This window comes from Mercenaria mercenaria, chromosome 11, assembly GCF_021730395.1.
Source record: "Mercenaria mercenaria strain notata chromosome 11, MADL_Memer_1, whole genome shotgun sequence".
Taxonomy (NCBI): domain Eukaryota; kingdom Metazoa; phylum Mollusca; class Bivalvia; order Venerida; family Veneridae; genus Mercenaria; species Mercenaria mercenaria.
In genome coordinates this window covers 13,243,340-13,266,544 of record NC_069371.1, presented here as the reverse complement: position 1 = coordinate 13,266,544, position 23,205 = coordinate 13,243,340, and the positions used below count along the sequence as shown (strand labels likewise).

General features: G+C 33.6%; 1 protein-coding gene across 2 annotated transcripts in view; it reads left to right on the top strand.

Moving 5' to 3' along the window:
* Positions 1–3,429: 3,429 nt before the first annotated feature.
* Positions 3,430–23,205, top strand: part of LOC128547023 (glycine receptor subunit alpha-2-like) — a 76,750-nt gene continuing 56,974 nt past the window's right edge. The window contains exons 1-2 of one of the 2 annotated variants that reach the window (XM_053518581.1): positions 3,430–3,587; positions 4,809–4,879. In XM_053518581.1, coding sequence (XP_053374556.1) covers positions 3,508–3,587; positions 4,809–4,879 — 151 coding nt within the window. In that variant the 5' untranslated portion in view covers positions 3,430–3,507. The remainder of the gene's footprint in view (positions 3,588–4,808; positions 4,880–23,205) is intronic. The other variant, XM_053518580.1, reaches the window with a different exon arrangement.

Here is a 23,205-nt window from a genome sequence, read left to right as displayed (position 1 = left end):
ATTGTATCGTGAGACAAGTGTATCGTTACACCCCTACTGGTTAGTGGTCACAAAGGCAGAATCAAGTGCCGCCAGCAGGTTAAAGGTTAATGGTGATAACTGAAGAACCCTTCTCATCTAGAATAAACCATTTTGCTACTTTTGAAATCTTGATGGGTCCTCTTGTAAATATCTATTGACAATAATATGTATATATTTTATCTAAAGGATTATTTTAATCAGTAAAAATCTTATACTGAAGAATTCTAGGATTGCTAACATACAAAACTTTTCAAAGGTATAATTAATAAAACTGAGGCTTGTTGTCCTGTTGGAAAGTCAGTTAACAGTTTATGTAGGTATTGTCACACTGACATTTATATACTGAGCAGTCTAAACTTCATGCATTAATATAGACAAAATTAAAAGTAAGCTGTAGCAAAATTGAAAGAAATACAGAGAAGTGTCAGCAAAAATAATTTCCATTCAGTGATCTCCCAGCACCGAACTGCAGTCACTGCAGCTACAAACAAAAAAAAGAAGTTTTTTTTTTTCTTTACATATGGAAGACACTTTCATTTGAGAGGAAATCGTGCCTATATGACACTGACAGCTAATGCTTTGATAAATACTGACGTTTTCATCAGCAGAACTCAGCAAAACATCAATCATTGCCCTTAAATGTTTTTGAAATATTTGAAATTTCATTTTTTTTTGTTTTGAAAATGACTGAAAATAGGGCAGGAGGGTCTGAGTAACGAAAAATCAAGAAACTCTGGCCTAAAGGATGCATAATACATTGATAATTCAGCTCTTTTCAATAAGCACTTAGCAATAAGCATATGGCATAAATTTCTCAATTAACAATTAACATTTTTGTACTATAGACAATTACAGTTTGACAGTCAATATTTGACATTCAGCATTTTGCAAATAGCATTTTGCATTAATTATATTTGTCATTTAGCATTTGGCATGTGGCATTTTTCAGATGGAAGGGCAGTGGCATAATAAATATATATTGATATAAATGAAACTATACAGTAACTACTGTCAACAAAATAGCAAATAACGTGGACTAATAAAATACTGTAAAAGCACTTATTTTTGCTGTGTCAAAATTTCGTAAATATGAAATTTTGAGCACGTTAGTGAGGTTCAATATTCGCGAAATTGTAAAAAATGGTATTCAGTACTGGATTTTGAATTATACTAATAGTGAATATTTACGCAAGGTTTAATTTTCGCGATATTTAGGGCCTCGCGAATATAGTGAAATTTAAACCCTCGCAAAAATTTCTGCTTTTACAGTAAGGTAACCAGCTCTTTCAAATAATATTACTGTAAAGTATACATAACATTTTCAATTACCTCCAGTCCTCTCTACACTGGCGATTAACTGAATAAATGCATGTCGCTTACAAGAGATATGTAATTGAATGTTAATATGTAGAAGTACCCTTACAATACCATAAATGTTTTGAAACCAAATGTCTCTATTTAACATTATATTTTTCACAAATCAATTAATTTTTATTTTAAAACATTTGGTATTTCTTGATTTGTTAAGTACTGGTAATAGATAACTATATTTTATTATAACTGCAGTCAACTGAACAATATAGTAAGCAATATGCAAAATTTGCACACAAGGACTCATGCTTACAAGAATTATAAGCTTAAATGTGTTTCTAACTTTAAGACTTTTCTATCATCAGTTTTGGTGTAAATGTATTGTGCCTTCAGGTATTTACATATGGAAATTCCTCCAATGAATGTGACACCTGCATTAGATTCAGAAAAGCATAATTATAGACATTGTAACTAACAGAATACATGAATATATTTTTCAAGCAAAATCAGTCAGGATTTTTTTTTTCCAAAAAATTCCAAGCCCCACCCAGAATATCCGATGGTCAGCCCCTAAGAGACTGAAAGTTTGTGTTGTCTGTATTACAAAAGTATTTGACCTAGAGTCATCAATTTTATAGGAATATTCAGCATGTGTGTAATATGCACTTAGTGTTCTTCTGTGGGGAAGGTGTAGATTTAATCTCTTCCCCCCCCCCCCTCATACCACTCCAACTACAAAGAAAATAGTTAAATATAGAAAATTATATCTTTAACTCTCAGGTTCTTTCATGATATCTTTTATTACGGTACTTTAACCCTTACGCTGCTAAATTTCTATAATGAACTTGTCCATCTTCTAATTTGGACAGTACCATTAACTATTAAAAGGGGTGCTTACCAAACAAAAAGATACTGACTGAATGGCGAACAGTGCAGATCATGATCAGACTGCATGGATGTGCAGGCTGATCATGATCTACACTGGTCGCAAAGGCAGAATAAATCATGTCCAGCATGATAATTAAGGGTTAACAATTAAATACTTGATGTTTTGTGGTACTAATATACCAAGGTCATAGAAATGTTTTAGAACAAGAGCTCGTCAAACACGAAATGCCCCCCTTGATGCATTTAGTAACTGCACAAGGAACAGAAATTATATGCTCACTGTAAACAAAAGTACTACCATTCTGGTTTAATCTGACCTTGACCTTTAACCTATTAACCTAACAAGAGATTACAGATTGATCTTGGCGCCAGCCACTGAGCCATTTTTGAATGTTCCAAATTTCAAGACTAGCTCAAGGTCAAAATCAAGGTCAAATTTCATTTAGGTACAAAACAATGTGTATGTGGTCCAAATTTGAAAGCAGTGGCTTGAGAAATGTGAAAGCAGGTCACTAGATCAATTTCAAGGTAAAGTTCATTTCGGTAAACAGAACTATGCATATGCTTCAAATTTGGAGGCTGTAGCTTGAGAAATGTGAAAGTAGGTAATAGATAAAAATCAATGTAAAATTTCAATTCAGAACACAAAAATATGCATGCAGTCCAAATTTGAAGCCTGTACCTTCAAAAATGTGAAAGTAGGTCACTAGGTCAATCTTAAGATCAAAGTTCATTTCGGTACACAAAACTATGCATGTGGTTCAAATTTTAAGGCTGTAGCTTGAGAAATGTGAAAGTAGGTCACTAGGTCAAAATCAAGGTCAAATTTTATTTCAGAACACAAAACTATGCAAGTGGTCCAGATTTGAAGCCTGTACCTTCAGAAATGTGAAAGTAGGTCACTGGGTCAATCTCAAGATCAAAGTTCATTTCAGTACACAAAAGTACGCTTGTGGTTCAAATTTGAAGGCTATAGCTTGAGAAATGTGAAACTAGGTCACTAGGTCAAAATCAAGGTCAAATTTTATTTTGGAACAAAAAACTATGCATGTGGTCCAAATTGATCAACTTTCTGATTTACCTTTTTTTAAATTTCCTGTATGTATCTGGGATGTAATGTTTTGAATGTTTATTGATATTGATACTAAGTATTAAAGTTTATGTTAGATATTATGCCGGGTTGTAAAACTCACTTCAACATTTATCAAAATCGTTATCTTGAGAGCTGTCACTGTCTTATTTACAAAGTGCAATTTGTTTTATCGTCATATCTGTTGGAAGCACATAATGGAAATAACTGAAATGTTTGTCCTGTTCTTTTGTCTTTTGATGCAGTTGCCAGGAATTCATGCAACCAATTTTACAAGGTAGGTCAAACATATATTTGACATTGATCATATCAAATGATTTCATCGTATCATGTTGTTTTGTTTTTTTTCTTCTAGAAGTTTAAACAGAAAAAAAATGTAGCGAAGTCGTGATATTTCATGTTTGACATTTATTAAACTCAGTTATATCAATAGTACCTCTCGGCAAAATATTGCCTAATACATTTTTGGTCCTTTATGAAACAAGATCTACAACTTATTAATAACTCAAGACACCTCTTTGCTGATGTGTCTCCATTACCGCCAGGAGAATATGAGAGAAGAGAAGCCAGACTCCTTAAAAATGCCGGACGCGGGTAGGGGAGCTACTAGTACAGAGACCGCACCCACTACCTCCCGTACTCGGAGAGGGCACTTTACCACTGGACTACTCTAACTTTTTCCTTTTTAATCGTAGAAAATACTTATACCATTTAATACTGCCCCCACAAGTCCCTTGATCTTGGTTTGCAAGGCATTAAACCGGTATGATTTCTATGATAGATATTGGTGTCTGTTGTTACCTATTAAAAATAACATTCAATGTGTCTCCAATACGTTATTACCGTAGATAAATAGGACAGGAAACATAACATACCGGATCACCTAAAATGTTTATTTGTACCGACAGTCCGTAATACTGCGGTGTCCTGATCGGGCAACTTTAAATTTCGCTGATAAATTGTGAAAATTAACAGTTTCTTGAGTTTTATAACGCGAAAACTATCAATATTTTCAATTTCGCAAAAAGTGTTGTTTATCTACCGAAAAATTACTAGTAGAATTTAAGGACTAGTGATAATTATTAGGGATGGAGAAGCGAAATTCAAAGACTACCTAACCGAAACTTTGCCAAAGGCGGGAAATGCTACGTGGTACCAGTATTTGGTTACACCGGTGTATCGGTATTTTTTATCAACATAAGCTACAAGTTATTACTTAGATCAACATAACAAAATAATGCTGCCTGGATACATTGCCCTACCTACTCGGAAAAATTATCCCAGGACTAAAAAACATTTTACTAAAATTCCACATGTACTTTATTTACTAGTCTCCCCACCTCCCGTAATTTACGTGAGAAATTAAGGCTAAAACTCTCACAAACATTGTTAGATTTCATACATACCTGGAGTGGAGCGGGATTTAAAGTGGGCCGATCAGGACATAAAAACGTAGATGATATTAAACATCATATTCAAACTGATTTTTTATTTACAGGCGTGATCTCCTGGAGTACCTAACAAACAAAACTACGTATGACCTGAATTATCCACCAGGCTATGATGAAGGTACGTAAGAATTCCTGTGGTCACATTTAACAAGCAGCATACTGAAAAGTATTTTTCAAGTGTTTTATGATTCTTTTCATTTGTTTATGTCACTGATACTAGACACGTTATGAGTAAACATCCATCGATTAACTTGAGTCTTTTTGAAGGGCTCCAGGGATGGTGGTTGGATCTTTGTCCAATTTTGAATTGTTTCAATTTTTCGCGAACTATTTTAAGAGTTGTGAACTTGTGCGAATGAAATTCTGTTTCTTACACCTTAACCACGTCGCTATAAAACGAGCTTTTCTACTAGAAATTCTAGCTAATAAAGAAAGGTATTATCAATGAACCATTATACTCTGTCATGCTATAAAAAGCTGAAAATTACAATGAAATATTGCCTATCGAAATCGTTTATGATGAATCTAAAGCTGTTAGAAAAGTTTAAAAATTTAAAGAAATAATCTGTTTTCCCATTCGTTCGGTTACAGTGCGGCAATAAGATTTGAAGATAAGATGCAATGACGCATAGGCGTAGGAGCGAGTTTAACTTGGGGGGGGGGTGGGGGGGACAAACCTTTCGACAGCCGGGTGGGGGGGGCGGGGAGGGGCGGGGGCCGACAAGGGATCCCCGGTGCATTCATGACAAAGCCTTGTCAAGGGGCCAAATGGGCCATATAGGCCCCCTCAAGCCCCTGTGTTTAAGCAACCATTGAGTTATTGTGATGATACGCATGCGACTAGCCGCTGAACTGTCTGCAGCTTGTAACTTAACCGGTCAAAATATGTATTGTTCGAATCAAGTGTGCCATTTTTTATATTCTTCCGTTGAAGACCTGGACATACAATCAAATAGCGCTGCATTTGTCTAATTGCGATATAAAGTTGTGGAAATATTATTTCCCTTGAATGGACAATGAAAAACGTAAATAACATTACGTTTACATGCGTAAACAGGCTAAATACTTATTCGTTTTTGCAGACGCTCAAACCGGAACTGTAGTGATTGCGCTCAATATCATATTCCTTTTATAAAATGTAATCAAACAATCCTCGGCACGTACAGGTTTCAATACTCACCTTACGGAGACAAGTCAAAATGCAAGGAAAGGCCAAATGTAAATCAAGAATCAGGTTGAAAAGAATTATATGATGCTAAGTAAATATTATATTAGACTGCAAGTTATATCTCTTTCGCAAAATATTGGGGGGGGGGGGGGGGGGGGGGGGGGCAAACTATAGTTCGCACCCCCCCCCCATCCTAGCATAGGGGGCCTGGCCCCTGCTGGCCCCCTCGGCTCCTACGCCTATGTGACGCTATAATACGATGCGAAGACTCGATCTCAATATCACTCTTTCGCACCGTGTTTTCGCGTTGTTGTATCGTGTTATCGCTGTATCGTTCTTAACCAAATTAGCATGCAAATGCTCCATATTAACATCGCACTTTGGTATTTATGCAATATTGCTCTTAGGTCCAAGGGACAATATCACGATAACATGATGCAGAAACACAAAAAATATGATGTGAAATTACAATATCAAGATCGCACTGTAGTACTTTCGCAATACCGCTTTAAGGTTGGGGCGATATTACTAAACAATGATGCATTCGAAAATGCGATATTGATGTATTTTGTACGTATCGTGTTTTCACATCGCATTAGAAATTTTAAGCTTACTTCGACGCTTACTGCGGAACTCTGACTGCGGACTTACTATTGTAACGATCAATTCCGAGCGAATAATTCTTTAAACTACACAATAAGAACTACTGTACATTAATATAATATTTTTTTCTCAGACTACCTGCCTAGTGATTAGATACCAATGATTTCGAAATGATTAGAATGCTTTAAAGATCAATTATTTAATCAAAAATTGAATAACACAAAAATGTCTGTACTTTTCTGCCTTAGGCTTTTAAGACAAGCTTTGCTTCCCAAGGCGCCGAAGTACCCAGAAGAATGAAACAGGTCTAGTATATTGCCCGATTGGTGCATCATGCACCGATCGGTGTATAATGCACCAATTGGTGTATTCAACAATACACCGATCAGTGTATCGGCTCAAAAAAATTATCAACTGACCGTTATTTCACATGTATTTGATATTTCCGCATCACGGGTAAAACTAAAGAACAGCCCTCCGAGGTGAAGTTTTCAAATTATTTCATTATTTTTGAAATTTATTAGGTAATGTAATGATCAAACACATTTACATGTACTACTTACATATTATTTATTGTCGAACACAACAATTTCTGGTGTTAAAAAGCATTTCTGTTTAAGATTTCTCAGTGCCACTGCAGCATGTGTTCCGCCATGTTGATATCCGGGTAATTTTGAGTGATTTCCCTTTGATTCGACGCCTGAACGCTGGAAAAATCAGCATCTGTCAGAAAATTAGACTAAAGTATGGTGTCCAAAAAATGACAAACCAAAATACAAAATTACTGCAAAAATGATTTTTTAAGTTATCTAAGCAAGTGTTGTATAAGCTACAAAATGAAATAATAAATGCACTCATGCCATCGTGATAATACATATTTTAACAGATTGAATACTAGGGAAAGCAAGTCAGAAAATGACACATGTCTGATGTCACTAAATCCATGCTAATCATCACAGAGGAGAGATAATATCGAAATAAAAGAAATAAAAGCTTTAGATAATTATTAGCCAAACTCCTTGATCCACTCTTGATTTATATAACATAATAGCTTATATCATTAATAAAACCAACATGTTACTAACTTTGATATCACTTCTTATTGATAATACAACTGTTAAATTAAGATTCATGTAAAGTGTTTGAGACTGCCCCTCGGGTGAATATTCGTTTCACGATTTTTGACCTCAAAGGCTTAAGAAAGAGTAGAAGTGTCATTCAAGAGAGGTTGTTTTGTTCGGTATAATAGTATTTCTCTTATATCACATGTACTTTGCTTGTCCACATTCTGTTTTGTAAAAAATATCAAACTTCTTTTTCAAAATTATATTGACATTAGGTCTATACTTATTGTGTGCCTAACATATTTCTCCAGGTACTCCCAGTGTTAAAATTGCTACAATACATGTACAAAATGTTGCAAACATTGCAAAACGAAAGTGATAGTAGACCTGTCAAAATGGAAAAATACTCATATGTTTTAGAAAATATGTAAGTTAACTGTATTTCAATACTGGGAGTACCTAGATAAATATATTAAAGACACAAACAAAACATATTTAAAGAAAATTACTTTTGAAAAAGAAGTTTGATATTTTCTACAAAATAGACCTGTGACGATCGAAGTACATGTAATTTTAGACAAAATACTCATTCTCAAAGAAGCTTATCTTTATATAATGTATTCCCTACTTCCTCTGAACAATTCAGTGTATTTTTAATAAATAGTAATGGTCTTTCAGGAATAAATTTCCAAAATAAAAATTCACCTGAGGGGTGGTCTCAAAACACTTTTGATGAACCTTAACTTTGAACGTTACAAGGTTTCAAAACTTACACTGTGAAAATTTATTTCATATTTTATTATGTCGCTACAGGTACACCATACATATTCAAGGTAATACGCATGTCAAATTTTGGGATGCTGGGAAAATTGTGTAGCTTTATAAGCGTAGATCCGAATCCAACATGGCTGCAACTGTATAAGGCAAAGGTTATTTAAGGAAATATGGGTAAAAATCACATTTGTTGGGGTATTTAAATGGTGTCTGCTTACCTGTCAATGAATTATAATTATGTAACAGTGCATTCAATGTAAAAAACGCAAAAAACGCAGCAGTCTGTCTGAAAAAATGTTGTGGCGACAGAAAATGGCTGATGTCATCAACAACATGTGAAGGTATCGGAATGCGGTTTTTTCCGGTTCTCGAAATATTTTGTTTTAAAGTAGCATCCTACGTGTTGATACACCGATTGGTGTATTGCTGAATACACCAATTGGTGCATGATACACCGATCGGTGCATGATGCACCAATCGGGGAATATACTAGTTAAAGCTGTGCCAGGTTAAAGCATGTAAACTGAATTAGAACCACTTTTTAAACATAAAACCTTATCAAAATAAACGCTAAGAATAGTCAAAATATTACTTCTTGTTCAAATATGATTGACACAAGCTGTAGAGAAGTCTTTATCAATCAAACTGAATACGTACCAATGTTTTGATATTTGTGTTTGGTAATGCAAATGGCGGACGTGAATTAAAGGGAAGTGACTCTAGGTAAAGAAAGAAAACGATAAGGTAATATAGTAGTAAATGTTACACTATAGTGGTTTTCTCAAATTGTATACAAGAAAGTTATGCATCCTGTTCTTATGACGTAATACTGTTTCCACGTGAAATATCTGAGAAAAGACAGTTATAAGAATAACTAATATCCTTTTTATTGAATATGAACTACCGATATATTTTGTCTTAAGGGTAAAAGTCACAGTTGCTTATATATGTATACGGCACAGATTTTCCTTTGAACAGAATTTCTTTAAAACCAAAGACAAATATCAAACAGGGAATGACACGTACCAAAATCGCAGCCTCCCCAAAACGAAACCTACAGCACGCAGACGTGCACACCACAAACACACACACACATACATTTAAACTTTGTGTACTGACTTAGTGGTTTCTGATTTTCAAGGGCAGATTATTCAAGATCAAGCCTGGGTACCTATATTTTTTAAAACATGACACTCAGTCAGTACACAAAGTTTAAAGAAATTCTGTCCATAGGAAGTCTTGCCTATATACTCTAAGCAACTGTGGCATTTACCTTTACAAGGTGGGCGCATTTGTTTTAAACTTTACCCTTGTACCTTTTTCATCTCGTTTTGATCAATGTATCTATTTAAATCTTTCGTTTACTTATGAACAAGAAGCTAGAGGAACTGTATCATAAACTTGTTCTTTTTTATTTGAAGTGCTGCAACTTATTTATATGTTTGCTGTCATTTTCATGAGGTTCTAGCCAGTATACGCTAGGAGTGAAAACAGCTGTTGAGTCTTCGATTAACTTACCCTATAATCCAGGATTTGAGCTAAGAGCCGCCTGGTAAAGGGACAGACGTCGCAAGAAGTTTACCTATTATCACAGCAACATAAGTTACAAATTATTACTTAATTGAATATTTGGTATAAAAGAATGTAAATAGTGTTTATGGAAGCATGGAGTTTCATTTTATTGCACTCACGCCGCTGAAATGCAGCTGTAAGACGCACAATTTTGAATATGCACGACACGGTGCATGCCATTTTAATGCACTGCAGTAAAAAATGTCGCACGTTGTAGTATGTATTCTTAACCATTTCAAACTCTACAAATTCAGTTTTATAAGGTACTGAATTCATTCAGTCTTGCCAGTCCTCTTATCATGATATACATTGATGGCTACATTATGAATATTTTAACCAGTATAGACCTTGAGTATTCGTGAGTTTAAGTCTTTGTTCACGTTCTCCGAAGCCGAGTATAGTCGATTACCATTTCAAACACATGCATGTATGGTATGTGTAGATACTCGGCTTCAGAGAACGTGAACAAAGACTTAAACTCATGAATACTCAAGGTCAATACGCAGGCAGAGATTATAACTGCATTTAATACTGTAGTAGTAATACATAACGCTATCTTGATGAAATTCTTAATGTAAATAATCCGTTGGTTTGGTCAATTTGTTGGGTACTATTCATCCTAGGGAGCTTCAGTTAATTAGAACGAACCATTCGGATACTAATGTTCCATTTTAAGATTTACATCTCTCTATTTATGACAATATTATACATACCAAAATTTATGACAAGAGGATGATTTTAATTTTATTATTGTAAATTTTCCCCATTTGGATGGGGATGTACCACAGGCTACATCTTATGGGGTATATATATATAACAGAAAATATTAAAAGTTACACCTGGACAAGTATATAATAAATAAAAAAGAAAAACATCCAATGGGTTTCCTCTATCTGTATTTCTGTTCATATCATAATCATCAGGGCAGACATATAAAAAATGTGTAGTTGCTACGCAACGTCACATGTGTACGCAACGTTATATTATGACGTCATCAATATTTGTTTAGTTTTGGCTTAAATATATCAAAAAAGTAACGTTCCTTAGACAACCTAGCTGAAACATTATTATTATGAAACTTATATAAAGGAAAATTTAAATACTGTGGGTCCATTTTAGAGCATAGATCTAAATGTTCACTAACAGGCAATTGTCTTGTTGATGGGTCTCTTATTTGCTGATCATGAACTGTCCTTCTGTTTCTTAATTTGTCACCTGTTTGACCAATATAAAACTCTTTGCATCCATTGCAAATCAAAACATTCAGAACATTTTGAACAGTACAATCCAGATATATCTCAAATAATTCGATTTGAAAGGGCGTATAGTCATGTTAAGGATTTCAATGAACGCAATCAATATATTACAAGTAAACATCTTCAGCAAGGCTACCGTTTTTACAAATTGCGTAAATATTTTGCTAAATTTTACTATCGTAATTCTGATTTGGTTTTAAAATTCAATAGTAATCTTAAGAAAACTGTATTTGTAAACTATAAACTGTATTTGGTAAAATTATAAAACATATTATTATTGAAACACGTTACGACCCAACTGTTTTGAGACATACTGCATGTTTAGTGTTCAACCCGTTTACAGTTAGACACAACGCTTCCCTCTTTGTGTCTGTGAAGAGGGAGAGGACTCTATGATAAGCAGTTTTTAAATCCTACCAGGACTGAACTGTTTTGATGTCTGTCTTCTGGTATGTGTCGTCTGGCCCTTAAGGGTGTTTCTCTTGTTGCTCTGTCTTCTGAAAAGGCATTGAGTACATACGTTTTTGGTTATTAAGGTTGCTCTTTATATATTTATACACGACCATTTTTGTGTTTTACATGCCATACCTTTTTGTTTCCATTTCGTTTTTTTTTTAAACTGACCGTTCCAAGGCGGTGCCCCGCTGTGTTCCGTTCTTTGTTCGTTTTGTCCTCGTGAGTTGGCTTTGTGTGTGTGTGTGTGTGTGTGTGTGTGTGTGTGCGTGTATGTGTGATGCACATCTGCGTGCAGTGGGTTTCGTTTTTGGGAGGCTGCGTTTTAGTACGAGGCATTCCCTGTTTGATATTTGTCTTTGCTTTTCATTTGTCAAAAATGATATAAAGCTAGTCTCGACTACTAAGATGTTTGCATCAATTACCTCACAGAATTGCTCAAATGGTGTCATTCGAGTCGACTAAGTCAAAAATATAATTCTATTGACAGTTCTATGCATGTACTGGCCGTAAAATATTTTCGGAATGTGATTGGAATTTCGACCTTAGGTGCTTCCCACGACCCAAAACAATTGTCGGTCTTAGCTGGGATTCAAATTGAAATTATGACAGATAGTTTTAATTGTCCTTTAAGATTAAATTCCAGTTGAGACTTACATTCTTTAATGAATAGTCACTTTAAAATAGTCATGAATGTAAAACAAAAACTTTAACATGCAGTTTTGATATCAATAACAAAATTTCACCATCAAAATTGAATTCCTGGATTTCTGTTTTGAAAACATTTTGAGTCTCGGTTGAGCTTGTCCTGACCTCTGTCATCAAGATCGAGTCTGTCTTGATCCGTTTTCACAATTTGATATAAGATAATGATAATATGAAGTGGATGTTCCTTTTTTTATTATCAAACATGCTGATACATAATTAATGCAGGATGTTTTCGCTACGTTATGGTAATTAATCGGATCTCGATTCGACGAGGATGAAATGAGAACCTCCTGTATGTTTAGACAACATTCTACAATTATCAAACTTAATAAAAACATGGACTTTTTTTCCATACAGAAGTCTACGATAACACAGTATTTTGTACTACGCAACAAAAAATAAACGGACGTTCATTTTATTCAAGCTGTTTAATTTTTTTTTCCACAATACTGAATATTTGTACTGCGTGCTTTTCTTCTCTTACAAGTCTAGAAATCGTATGGACGGACACAAATTAAACCGAAACTGTTTTTATAAGGATCGCCGTTACCTTCCAATCAATTACTCAAGTTGTATTTTAATGCATGTAATATTAATGTCAAGTATTATCGTAGTACCGTGGGTTCGAACCTGTACATGTGCCATTTGAGTCGCGCGGATGATAGGTAACGCCATATTTGAAAGGCAAGTAAAATGCGACAGAGTACTTAGCTGAATATATAGGTATCCTTCATGTAGACATTTATGGAACCGAATCGTTAAAATATGTCATGGACTATAAAATAATAGAATATGAGGTCAAAAATTGCGATTACGTTTGTTAAATGTAGCCTGTTCACTATACGTATATTTTCAAACATATGTATTGTATTACCAGTTAACAATATCTGTCACAAACACTAATTTCTACAATGAAGGCAAACGTGACTTCACATATAGGTAAAAGAAACATATTCTATAGGTATGTATACTTTCTTTCGAACCTTTAAATATTTTGAGAAAACTCCATACTGTATGTGCGCAGTCGAAGTAAGTTGAAAATCTCTACTATCACTGCATTGTAGCGTATCTTTGCGTATTGGCGTAGCCTTTGAGAAATAAACTCATTATTTGAGTGCCCCTACGCTCGATGTAATTGTATCATTGTCTGCCAATATGAACAACGCATTAGGCTACTAATTTTGATGGACAAGGTAACATTCCATTTTCAGCGTTGGTACTATCATGTGACAAGCGTACTGTAAGCGAAATAGAGAACGGTTTTAGAAATTTCAACATTTCCTACAGTATTTTATATATAGGCGGGACCTAAGACGTGTTCTCTAACTTAGTTAGAGTACGGCTTATAGTCACGCCTCTTCCTCAACTGAAGAATATTACAAATAGAAGTTAACAGATATAATGGCACTGCAGGTAAACCATGATACAAAACGTATTATCGCACTGTCGACCTTACCAGTTTACATGTCGAAGGGGCGAATAAAGGATGGCCCTGACAGAAAATTGATATTAAGACAAATCAAAAACGCTTGTTGGGATATGGTATTTTTTCATACAATACTCGGTCTAAACGCACGTTTGTCGTGTCTGAAATGAGATTGTAAACGAGTAATATTTTATTATCCTTAATGATTAATTTTGTCAATATTGCACTGTTTAAAGATGAAGTGTTGATATAAAATGTTTTAATATTCCAAGAAATGCATAGGTCCGATTTTTCTGAAAGGGACGCCCAACCCCAATCCCCTTCGTCTGGAATATTGTTGATTTGTCTCAAAAGCTTTCTCAAAAATAGTGGATACACATAATACCTCTATGACTGTTTATCTAAATCTCATACACGTTATTGTACAAAATCATTAAAACCTGTCAGATCACGCGCTACATGAACAATTAAATAATCACGGTTACATTAACTCTATGGGAAAAGTGGCGGAATAGAGCTGTTAAATGTCTGTGCCAAAGTGTTCACAGACTATTGATATTAATAAGTGCATGTATATACACATAATCAAGGAAAATCACGACACAGTCGTGTCCAAGCAAAAAAAGATATGTCTTTAAATAAATTAAATCTAAATCGTTGAAATGCATATTCTATTCGCATAAATCCACTGAGTAACACTTGCACGTTGTAAATTCTGAATGTTCGTGCATGATATGTTTGGGGTTTTGTTTGTTTGTTTGTTTTCATGGAAATTAGCATACATTCGAATAAATGTGTTTCTGCATATTTTAAGCCAAATGCTCAAGGTGAGCTTTAGTTACCACTTGATGTCCGTCGTGCATCGTCTGTCTGTCAACAAATTCTTTTCTGTACGAAAATGGTTTTATTTATGATTGGATGATTGGACTTCCACACAACTCGTATCACCATAAGATCGTGGTTCTTGTTTTGTGTGTGTGTGTGTGTGCGCGTGTGTTAGTGTGCGTGTGTGTGTGTGTGTGTGTGTGTTCGGGTTTAACGTCTTTTTCAACAATTTTTCAGTCATATAAACGACGGTGTCAACTTGTAGCAGTAAGCACAATGCCCAACTTTATAGTGCTGCCTCACTGGAATATCACGCCGTAGACACTTGGCATGATACCCCACCCAGTCACATTATACTGACACCGGGCTGACCAGTCCTAGCACTATCCTCTTAATGCTGAGCGCAAAGCGAGGGAGCTACTAGTACCATTTTTTACGTCTCTGGTGTCATATCCCGTTATGGGTTCCAGACTTACAGCTCCTGAAAGAACAAAAATTGACTATTGTTGTCTTGACTGCACGATAGTGGTTTCTTTTATAACTTGATTTTAACAAAACTTTCACACAACTTGTAACACCATAAAATCTCGGTTCTTTATTTTAAATCGTCATATTCCACCTTGGGTTTTAGGTTTGCAGCCCCTGAAAGACCTAGAAATTGGCTATTTTGGTCGTTTCTGCACAAAAGCAGTTTCATTTATGACTGGATTTTAACCAAACTTGCATGGCCCCGTATAACGGCGTGGTCCCTTTTTCCTATATTTACTGAATATAGTCAAAACATTAAAAAATGTTCTTGTCTGAAACTGCTAGCCTGATTTTAATATATTTTTACACAAATTGTTCTTGTGTGACCCTCTACCAAGACTGTTCAAATCATTTCGATTCATTCAAAAAAAAAAAAAATGGCTGCCAGGGGGCGTGGTCACTTTTCCCTATATGTGTATATAGTAGACAATCTAATTAATTTCACACAATTTGTCCTTGAGTAACCTTCTACAAGTATTGTTAAAATGTTTCTGATTCATCATAAACACGACCGCCAGACATCAAGAATTTCTTTAAACAAAATCTTCAATACCAATGAAGGGATTATGATGAAACTTTACATAAATTATCTCTCCGGGTAGCTCACTATCAAAGTTGTTTAAAGTTTCCGATTCAGTGTACACATGGGTAGTTTTGGTAAAAAATAGTTTTCAGCCATCAGACTAAGAATATTTTATATCGTTAATATTTTGCATATGATATTAGGGTTGGACTCTCTACCATACTTTTCCAAATTATTGCGCTAAGGTAAAAGTGGCACGCCCCTGTGTGTGACATGTATATTTGCTATAGGTTTAAATATAAGTAACTTTGAAAATCTTCTTCTCTGAATCTATAGTTATAGCTAGAGCCTTGATATTTGGCGTGTGATATCACAGTTGTACTGTCTACCGTAATTATTCAAATTATTGTCATAGCTTCAAAAATATGTATGACATGTATATAATATAGGCTAACATAAGAGAAACCTAACTCTGTACATGTGTCATCACGTTATACAGCTCACTCGAAGCCTTGTACATAGGTGAGCCCTTTAGGGTCAATGATCCTCTTGTTTCCAAATTATTATGTATAAATTTTGTATGTGTTTGTGAGTTTTTGTTTGAATACTGAATTGAGCAGAAATATTCCATGAGGTTGTACAGAAATAACTATTTCTAAACTTTCTTGTTTTCAAAATACAAATCTCAATAATTAATTAACACGCGAAAAGTTATCGTATGACTTCTGCATTTAATAACCACTTAGATATCATTTCGTACAGTTTGTTAGAATTATGTCAATTTGTAGCATTGACTGATTAAATAATTAGATAATTTAAATAATGACATTAATAAATGTGTCACATATTGATATTATTCTTCATTTCAGTTGCTTCACACATCATCTGCAATATTAGATAAGGCAAAAAAAAATAATAACGCATTCTTTCTTACTTCTGATATTCCTAAGGAGAATAATATCAGTCAATGGATATCTAACATTAAATTGTTCTACAAAATCTTTAGAGTGTGGCCAAATTTATAAAAAGTAATGCATTCGATATTATTTCAGGCATTCTTAGGTTAAAGAAAAACAAAATTCAGTTTACGATATTTAGCATTAAAGTTCTTATACAATATCTGCAGAATGTGTAGAGTAATAACTTATTAGCGACTGATGGCCCTATCAAGCATCTATAGAATCAGTATTTAATAAACGAATGTCGTTTTGAAAATATGGCTGTAACATCTAGGTCAGTAGCTCTTATGACCAATTCTCTGTAAGAACCAAATAAATAAATTAAAGAAGGGGTGGGAAACTCATAGTCTCAGAATTACTTCATATTTGCACCTATTTTAGTATTCAAGCCATATATGAAGAATCAAGGGCGAAAATATATGATTCAGCTCTGGTTACCATGAAAACGGGTACATTATATTTTTTTTGCGAAAAATGCCAAATTTCAGAGAGTCAAATTTTACTAAAATGTTACAATTTTCTTTACAAATAGTGGTCTCTATGTCTGAAACAGCACGCTAATTTTCATATCTGCCTGAAATACATACCTGAAGTAATTATTTAAAACAAATTTTGTCTTTCAACATTTTCACAGTTTTAGAAGCAACAATTTTATAAGAACCCACCTTTAAGATTTTATATTATCTTTAAAAATTGGTCTACATGTATATTTTTAAATTCTAATAGATACTTGTATGGATTCAGCTGAGCTATAATACCAATTTCAATTTAAGGAGGAATTTTAGTGGGTCATTCATATTTGAGCTTTTTAGAGAATTTTGAAAGTTGACAAAAATGAGTTTCCAGCAAACTCATTTATGCCTAAATGACAGAATAACCTAAAATGATATTACATTGCCAGATACAGAATTAAAGCAAAACATAAGTATTTCATGTAAAATCATTTTACAAAGTTATAGTGCCCAAATCTTTGTCTAGAAATTAAGGAGAATGATCCGTTACCAAGGCAACGTACAAGAAAATTATAATTCAGAACTTTTTTGAGCACTTTCAGTATCAATTTTGTATTCTATGAAACAAGAAAAATTCATCTGCAAGCTGTCAATGCATCTTAGGCACCTAAAGCATATTCTGGGCAGAATTAGGATGGATACAACCATGATAATAATGATCTATGAAAGCATTGTCACAAGGTCAGTTCTCAACAGACTTGTATGCACTTTTCTTTCTTTTTGGTACACTAATTTTGAGTTTAAAAGCAGTTGGAAATACTTATAACCAACTGTTACTGGCCCTTAAGGTATTGTATGGTTACTAACCATGACTTGTTTTGCCATGGTTACAACATTCATTATGAATTTAAAAAGAGCTATAGTTATTTTTTGCTGCAGTTAGTATAAAGCCATTAATATTAAATGACATTTTTGGATAAAATAACAAAACTATTTATGTATTTGTGTAAAGACAGTGTCCCTTCCTTTCACCTTTAGAAATCACTTTGTTGCCATGTAAACAAATAGTAGTAAAAGCAAAATCATGTATATTTCAATACAATTCAAAATTATGAACAAATAACAGTGTATATCCAAGACTGAAAAATATCATGATATCTAAAGATATACAATAGGTTCATGTAAATACAATCTAGGAAAGTTTATTAGGTTTAAATACTGTCAATGGCAAAATGAACGTTTCTGTTATCAATTTACATTTAGCATGTAACAAAATTACAATGGTCAATTATTGGGATTTGAAATACAAATATCCCAATCATTTCCATCCAGCAGATTTTTTGGTGAATATTTTAAAAATTGATATTTCTGGACCTAGATGCACATTCTTCCTTTAACAAGCAAATTAAATCAAATGATCTACAGAGAACGGTTTAATCTATATTTTGCTACACACAGCTTTTATTTAGATGTATATGGTTCTTTCTAACTATCAAGACAATTATCAGACTTTTTAAGTATAGCAATAGATAATGTAGATTCAAGACCTGACTAAGTTTATTCAGAGTCATGCACATACCAGTGCCAGTAAATACTGCAGTTGTAGACATATCTCCTAATTCTTTCCAAAATTTATCAAAATACACGACTAAATCTACTTTATTTATTAAAGTCATAACATGTCGGTAAAATAGGATGTTATATGCCTTGTATATCTTAGAATGAAACCTGTTTTACAGATGACAATTTTACTGGATTTCTGAAGATTAATAGATGTTGTTACATGAACGAGGTCTTAAATTAGCCAGAAAGTCAGCTAGGAACTCAGATATTCTCTTTAATCATTGGCCAATTAGTATATATGGGCTTAAGTAAATACCTAAAACAATATAGGTAACTTTACAAATGTATGATTTTTCATTAAAATCTACATGTCAGACATTTAAAAAAAAAAATTCATCAGAAAATATGATTTTATGATGCAGTTTTATGAGTGAAAAAGAATTGTAATATTGTAATATTTCAAAAGTCTCACAAAATCAAGTATACTAATTCAACCATTATTTTGCTATAGTTTCTTAGTATTTTTTAAAGGTTTAAAAAATCCATATGAAATAAAAAAAACAACATAATTATTAACTCTGACATAATCAAACCATTTACATTCAGAATGTACTTGTGAAACAGTTAAACAGGCATGTGAAGATTAAACATGCTGACTTATGTGTAGCAATGGATGCAATTTAATGTTTTCGTTTTTGGCATTCAGTGAGTTTTTACTTCAGTAAGTCTAAATTTCTACAGGTACTTTGGCAAACACATACACTATTGCAAATGACTAGATTATGATTACCTCTCTAGAACACACATTCACTTCATAGTTGTTTGAAACTTTATCATCAATCAGTCATTTTCAAAAGACACAAAACAAATAAATTTACAAAAATATATACATTTTGAGATATAAATATGTCTTTATCTGCTTTTTGCAAATAGCATAAACAAGCATGCTAATGGTCATTTACAACTAAAATCGGGGCTTTTTCTCCTATAAATCTACCTCCCATAAAATGAGGTAATCCCTCCAAAAAATTGTTTTCCCAATTCTGAATTAGAAATTCCCAAAATCATAAACTTTGGCCAAAATCTACAAGAATATGTCTGAATGACCCACTACAATTTATATTTCTTTTTGAAATATCATCTTCCCTTCATACAAACAAATATATTTTCTGCAGCGACCTGTGCACTTTTCAAGATGTAGAGCACAATATAAATGTACGTTTTGCTCCATAAATATATTTTTCTTGCAGATGAAAGTCTAGATCATACAAGAATCAAAAAAAAAATACTTGGAAATATTAGTTTGGTATGAAACCTTGTTCATTTGCCTTTAAAATTTGTAAGTACAAAAATAAAGGACACTTTCTAGTACTTTCCAGATAACAAAATAAGCATGCACCCCTGATATTTTGAAAATGAAGCAAGTGGAGAATTTGCATCCCCGTTTCCATGGTAACACATTGAAAAAATGAAAAACAGGATTTTGCATCCTCTTCAAGAAAAAATCGGTTTAAAGGAAATCTGTGACTATGAGTTTCCATTTTTTTGTTCTTACAGAGAACTTGGTCTAAAATGCAGAAATACCTGACATCTCAGGCTTGTACGGACACTTTCAAACAACATCAAAAAGGGCCTTAAAATGATTGATTTCACGAGGTTAGAAAAATCTACGTTTTACCCTTGTCCTACTATGGACCCCTGTGGGGTTTACGCGCGCAAATATTTGTTCATGAAAGCTAACATGTCGTGCTCAGGCCTAAATATCTTTAAATTGTAAATCGGTTGTTAGGTTAGCTTGAATGGTATAGGCCTAGCGCCGACGGGGGAAGTTTGGGAGGGAGTGCCCCCGCCCTTTCCGCAGGTAGGTGTTGTGGGTGAAGGTGTCCCCTAAAAGCATAAAATATGACATTAAAACGCATTTTAGTTTTTTCCCTTTCACTCTGCGATCTACCGCATCGTACTGATATTAATCTAAAGTTCGTCTCAGATTCATCACGACTTTCCATTGTGATGTGTATGTATAATACCCTGGATTGTGGATCTTGTTTATCACATAGGAGTAACATTACATTCTAATGGTCCAACCATAGGCCAAACTTACGCTGCAGACAGGAGGAAAGGGGCATTAGTCTTCTATAACAAAATATTTTCTATCATCGGATGAATAGAGTGTTATTAAAAGACTTGACATGTGATTAAAAGAAATGGTATATCTCACCATAGATCCGACCACGTTTCAATTAATTCATTTGCGACGTAAAATTATGATAAAACCAGGTACAATAAAAATTCATATACATACTAGATAAGATGATTTAATTAATCATAATTTAAGCTCCATCTATTGATCATGATAGCACATGTTCACGCGTCATTACCTGTCGTCTGAATATGAAGGCGTTCGTGGAAAAAAGTACATATCTCCATTGAGTGAAAATGTTGGAAAATTCGCATTTTTATTCATATCACTATATCAAAACATGTTGTCTGCCGATTATGTTTATGCAACGAGGGCTCTACGTCCATAGAGTTAGGACCATTTTTGCATTAAAGCTAATAAGCTTGATTTGTGCATAATTTTGCCTAAATAAAGCTATAAAATATATTAATTTCACATACCTGATGACTTTTAAAATCGATATAGACCATTTACATTAGGTTAGTGTTCTTTTTATTATAGGACCATTTCGCATTAAAACCATGGTTTAGAACTGATAAGTTTGATTTGCACATCATCGTTGAGTTAGAGTGCTGCATACCTGAAATACCATTTTTTTTTACTATTAAACAGAAAAATACGCTGCTGGGGGATTATTCACTGGTAGAGAGTGTTCTTTTTATGTCACAAAGGTCCTAACTCCATTTTGACCAAATATGGAGATATGTACATTTTAGCACGGACCAATATGACGTTTTTTGAAACAACAACTTCGCTTTCATTAATTATTATTCAAAGCAAGTGAAAATATACCGTATTGTGACCTATTAAAGGTCCGCTACTAACACCCGAACGAGTATTACATTAAAATTTTAAAGAAAACTTTGTAGATGAGACTTCATATTTACTGAAAATATGACCCACTGCATCAGATCTGACCAAATAGTCGTGGATATTTTCAAGAATAACCAACAAATAAACAAAACCATTTTGCCCATTTCAAACCGAAAGTATGTTTTTCGACTGCTTACGAACCCGTCCTGCATATTCGGATTTTTTCGGAATAATGCTCCAAAACGAGGCCATAGTTTATAAATAGATCCAACGGTTACGTGATGTTTACAAACATAGCATAGGGAATTCAACATTTTTGTAACTCACAAAACCTTCATAAAAATCATTCATATAATACAAGTAATATACAGCTATTCTACAAGTTTTTGGGTGGACAATTTAGGCCCTTACTGTATAAATGTGTTTTCACAACTTTATCTGCAAACTTATGCGGTCAATCTTTTTTCATCAAAGTTTTAAGAATATAGATTAATAATTACCTTACACTTTAGAAACAAAATGTGATTGAAATTCACCTAAAACCATTGATTTATGTACATATTGCCACATCATTCAATAAAATTTTAGACATAAACATATTGTCTTGGCCTAATATATGTCACCGTCAATTTGAAACTAAAATCTTGTAAATTTATATTTTTCATGCAAATCATGTGTAATTACTATCATAGAAATACAAAAAAATTATACAGTTACATTGTGTTTTTAAACGGATATTCGTTTGAATTAATTTTGAAATCCCGAAGAATTTCCGATCGATAACGGAAAAACGATAAACATGAAAGTAGGACAAAATGACCATCCATGTCATCTAAAAAAATACAAAATCATTCATTCGTTTATCTTCACATGTTTTGACTTGAAGGGAATATTGCACGGCTATCGTAATGTTTAGTAATATATTTCAAATTGTGTATTCTTTTTTAAGATTTATGTTTTTCTTTATTTTTCTTTATTTGGTGCCTTTAAGTATGTTTTCACAAAACTAAAATACATATTAACAAAGTTGATAAGTCATCAAGTTTCATCTATTGTTCATAATGTAACACAGCACGACCCTATAAATCTTCTTTGCACTGAAGCTCGGTGCTTTTTAACGCAAACATTTAATGAAGTCCCAAATTCGTTTTATTTTTAGTCCCGAATGGACTTTATCTTTATTGTCAAATATAAAATCACCATGACATATGCTCAGCTTGATTTACACATGCATTGAGACCTGAAAGAAAACTCTTTAGAATTCTAAATAAATCTATTTCAGTATCAATGGTTACTCTTTAAATGATTTTGCCCTTGTCACCAAACATTTTTAAAAACTTTCTGAATTTTGAATCTTAACCATACATTGAAATTAGGTTAGATTAGATTACATAAAGGACGACCATTAAGAACATTTTAGCTCGACTATTCGAAAAAGAGGTAGTGCTTCCTACAGACCATGGCGTCGGCGTCACACAATGGTTAAATATTTCGTACCAGTCCACATTTTGACAAAACCTTTGAAACTTTCAGCGCTTGTGTACCATCACCATGTCAAGTTTGAGACAAGAATACATC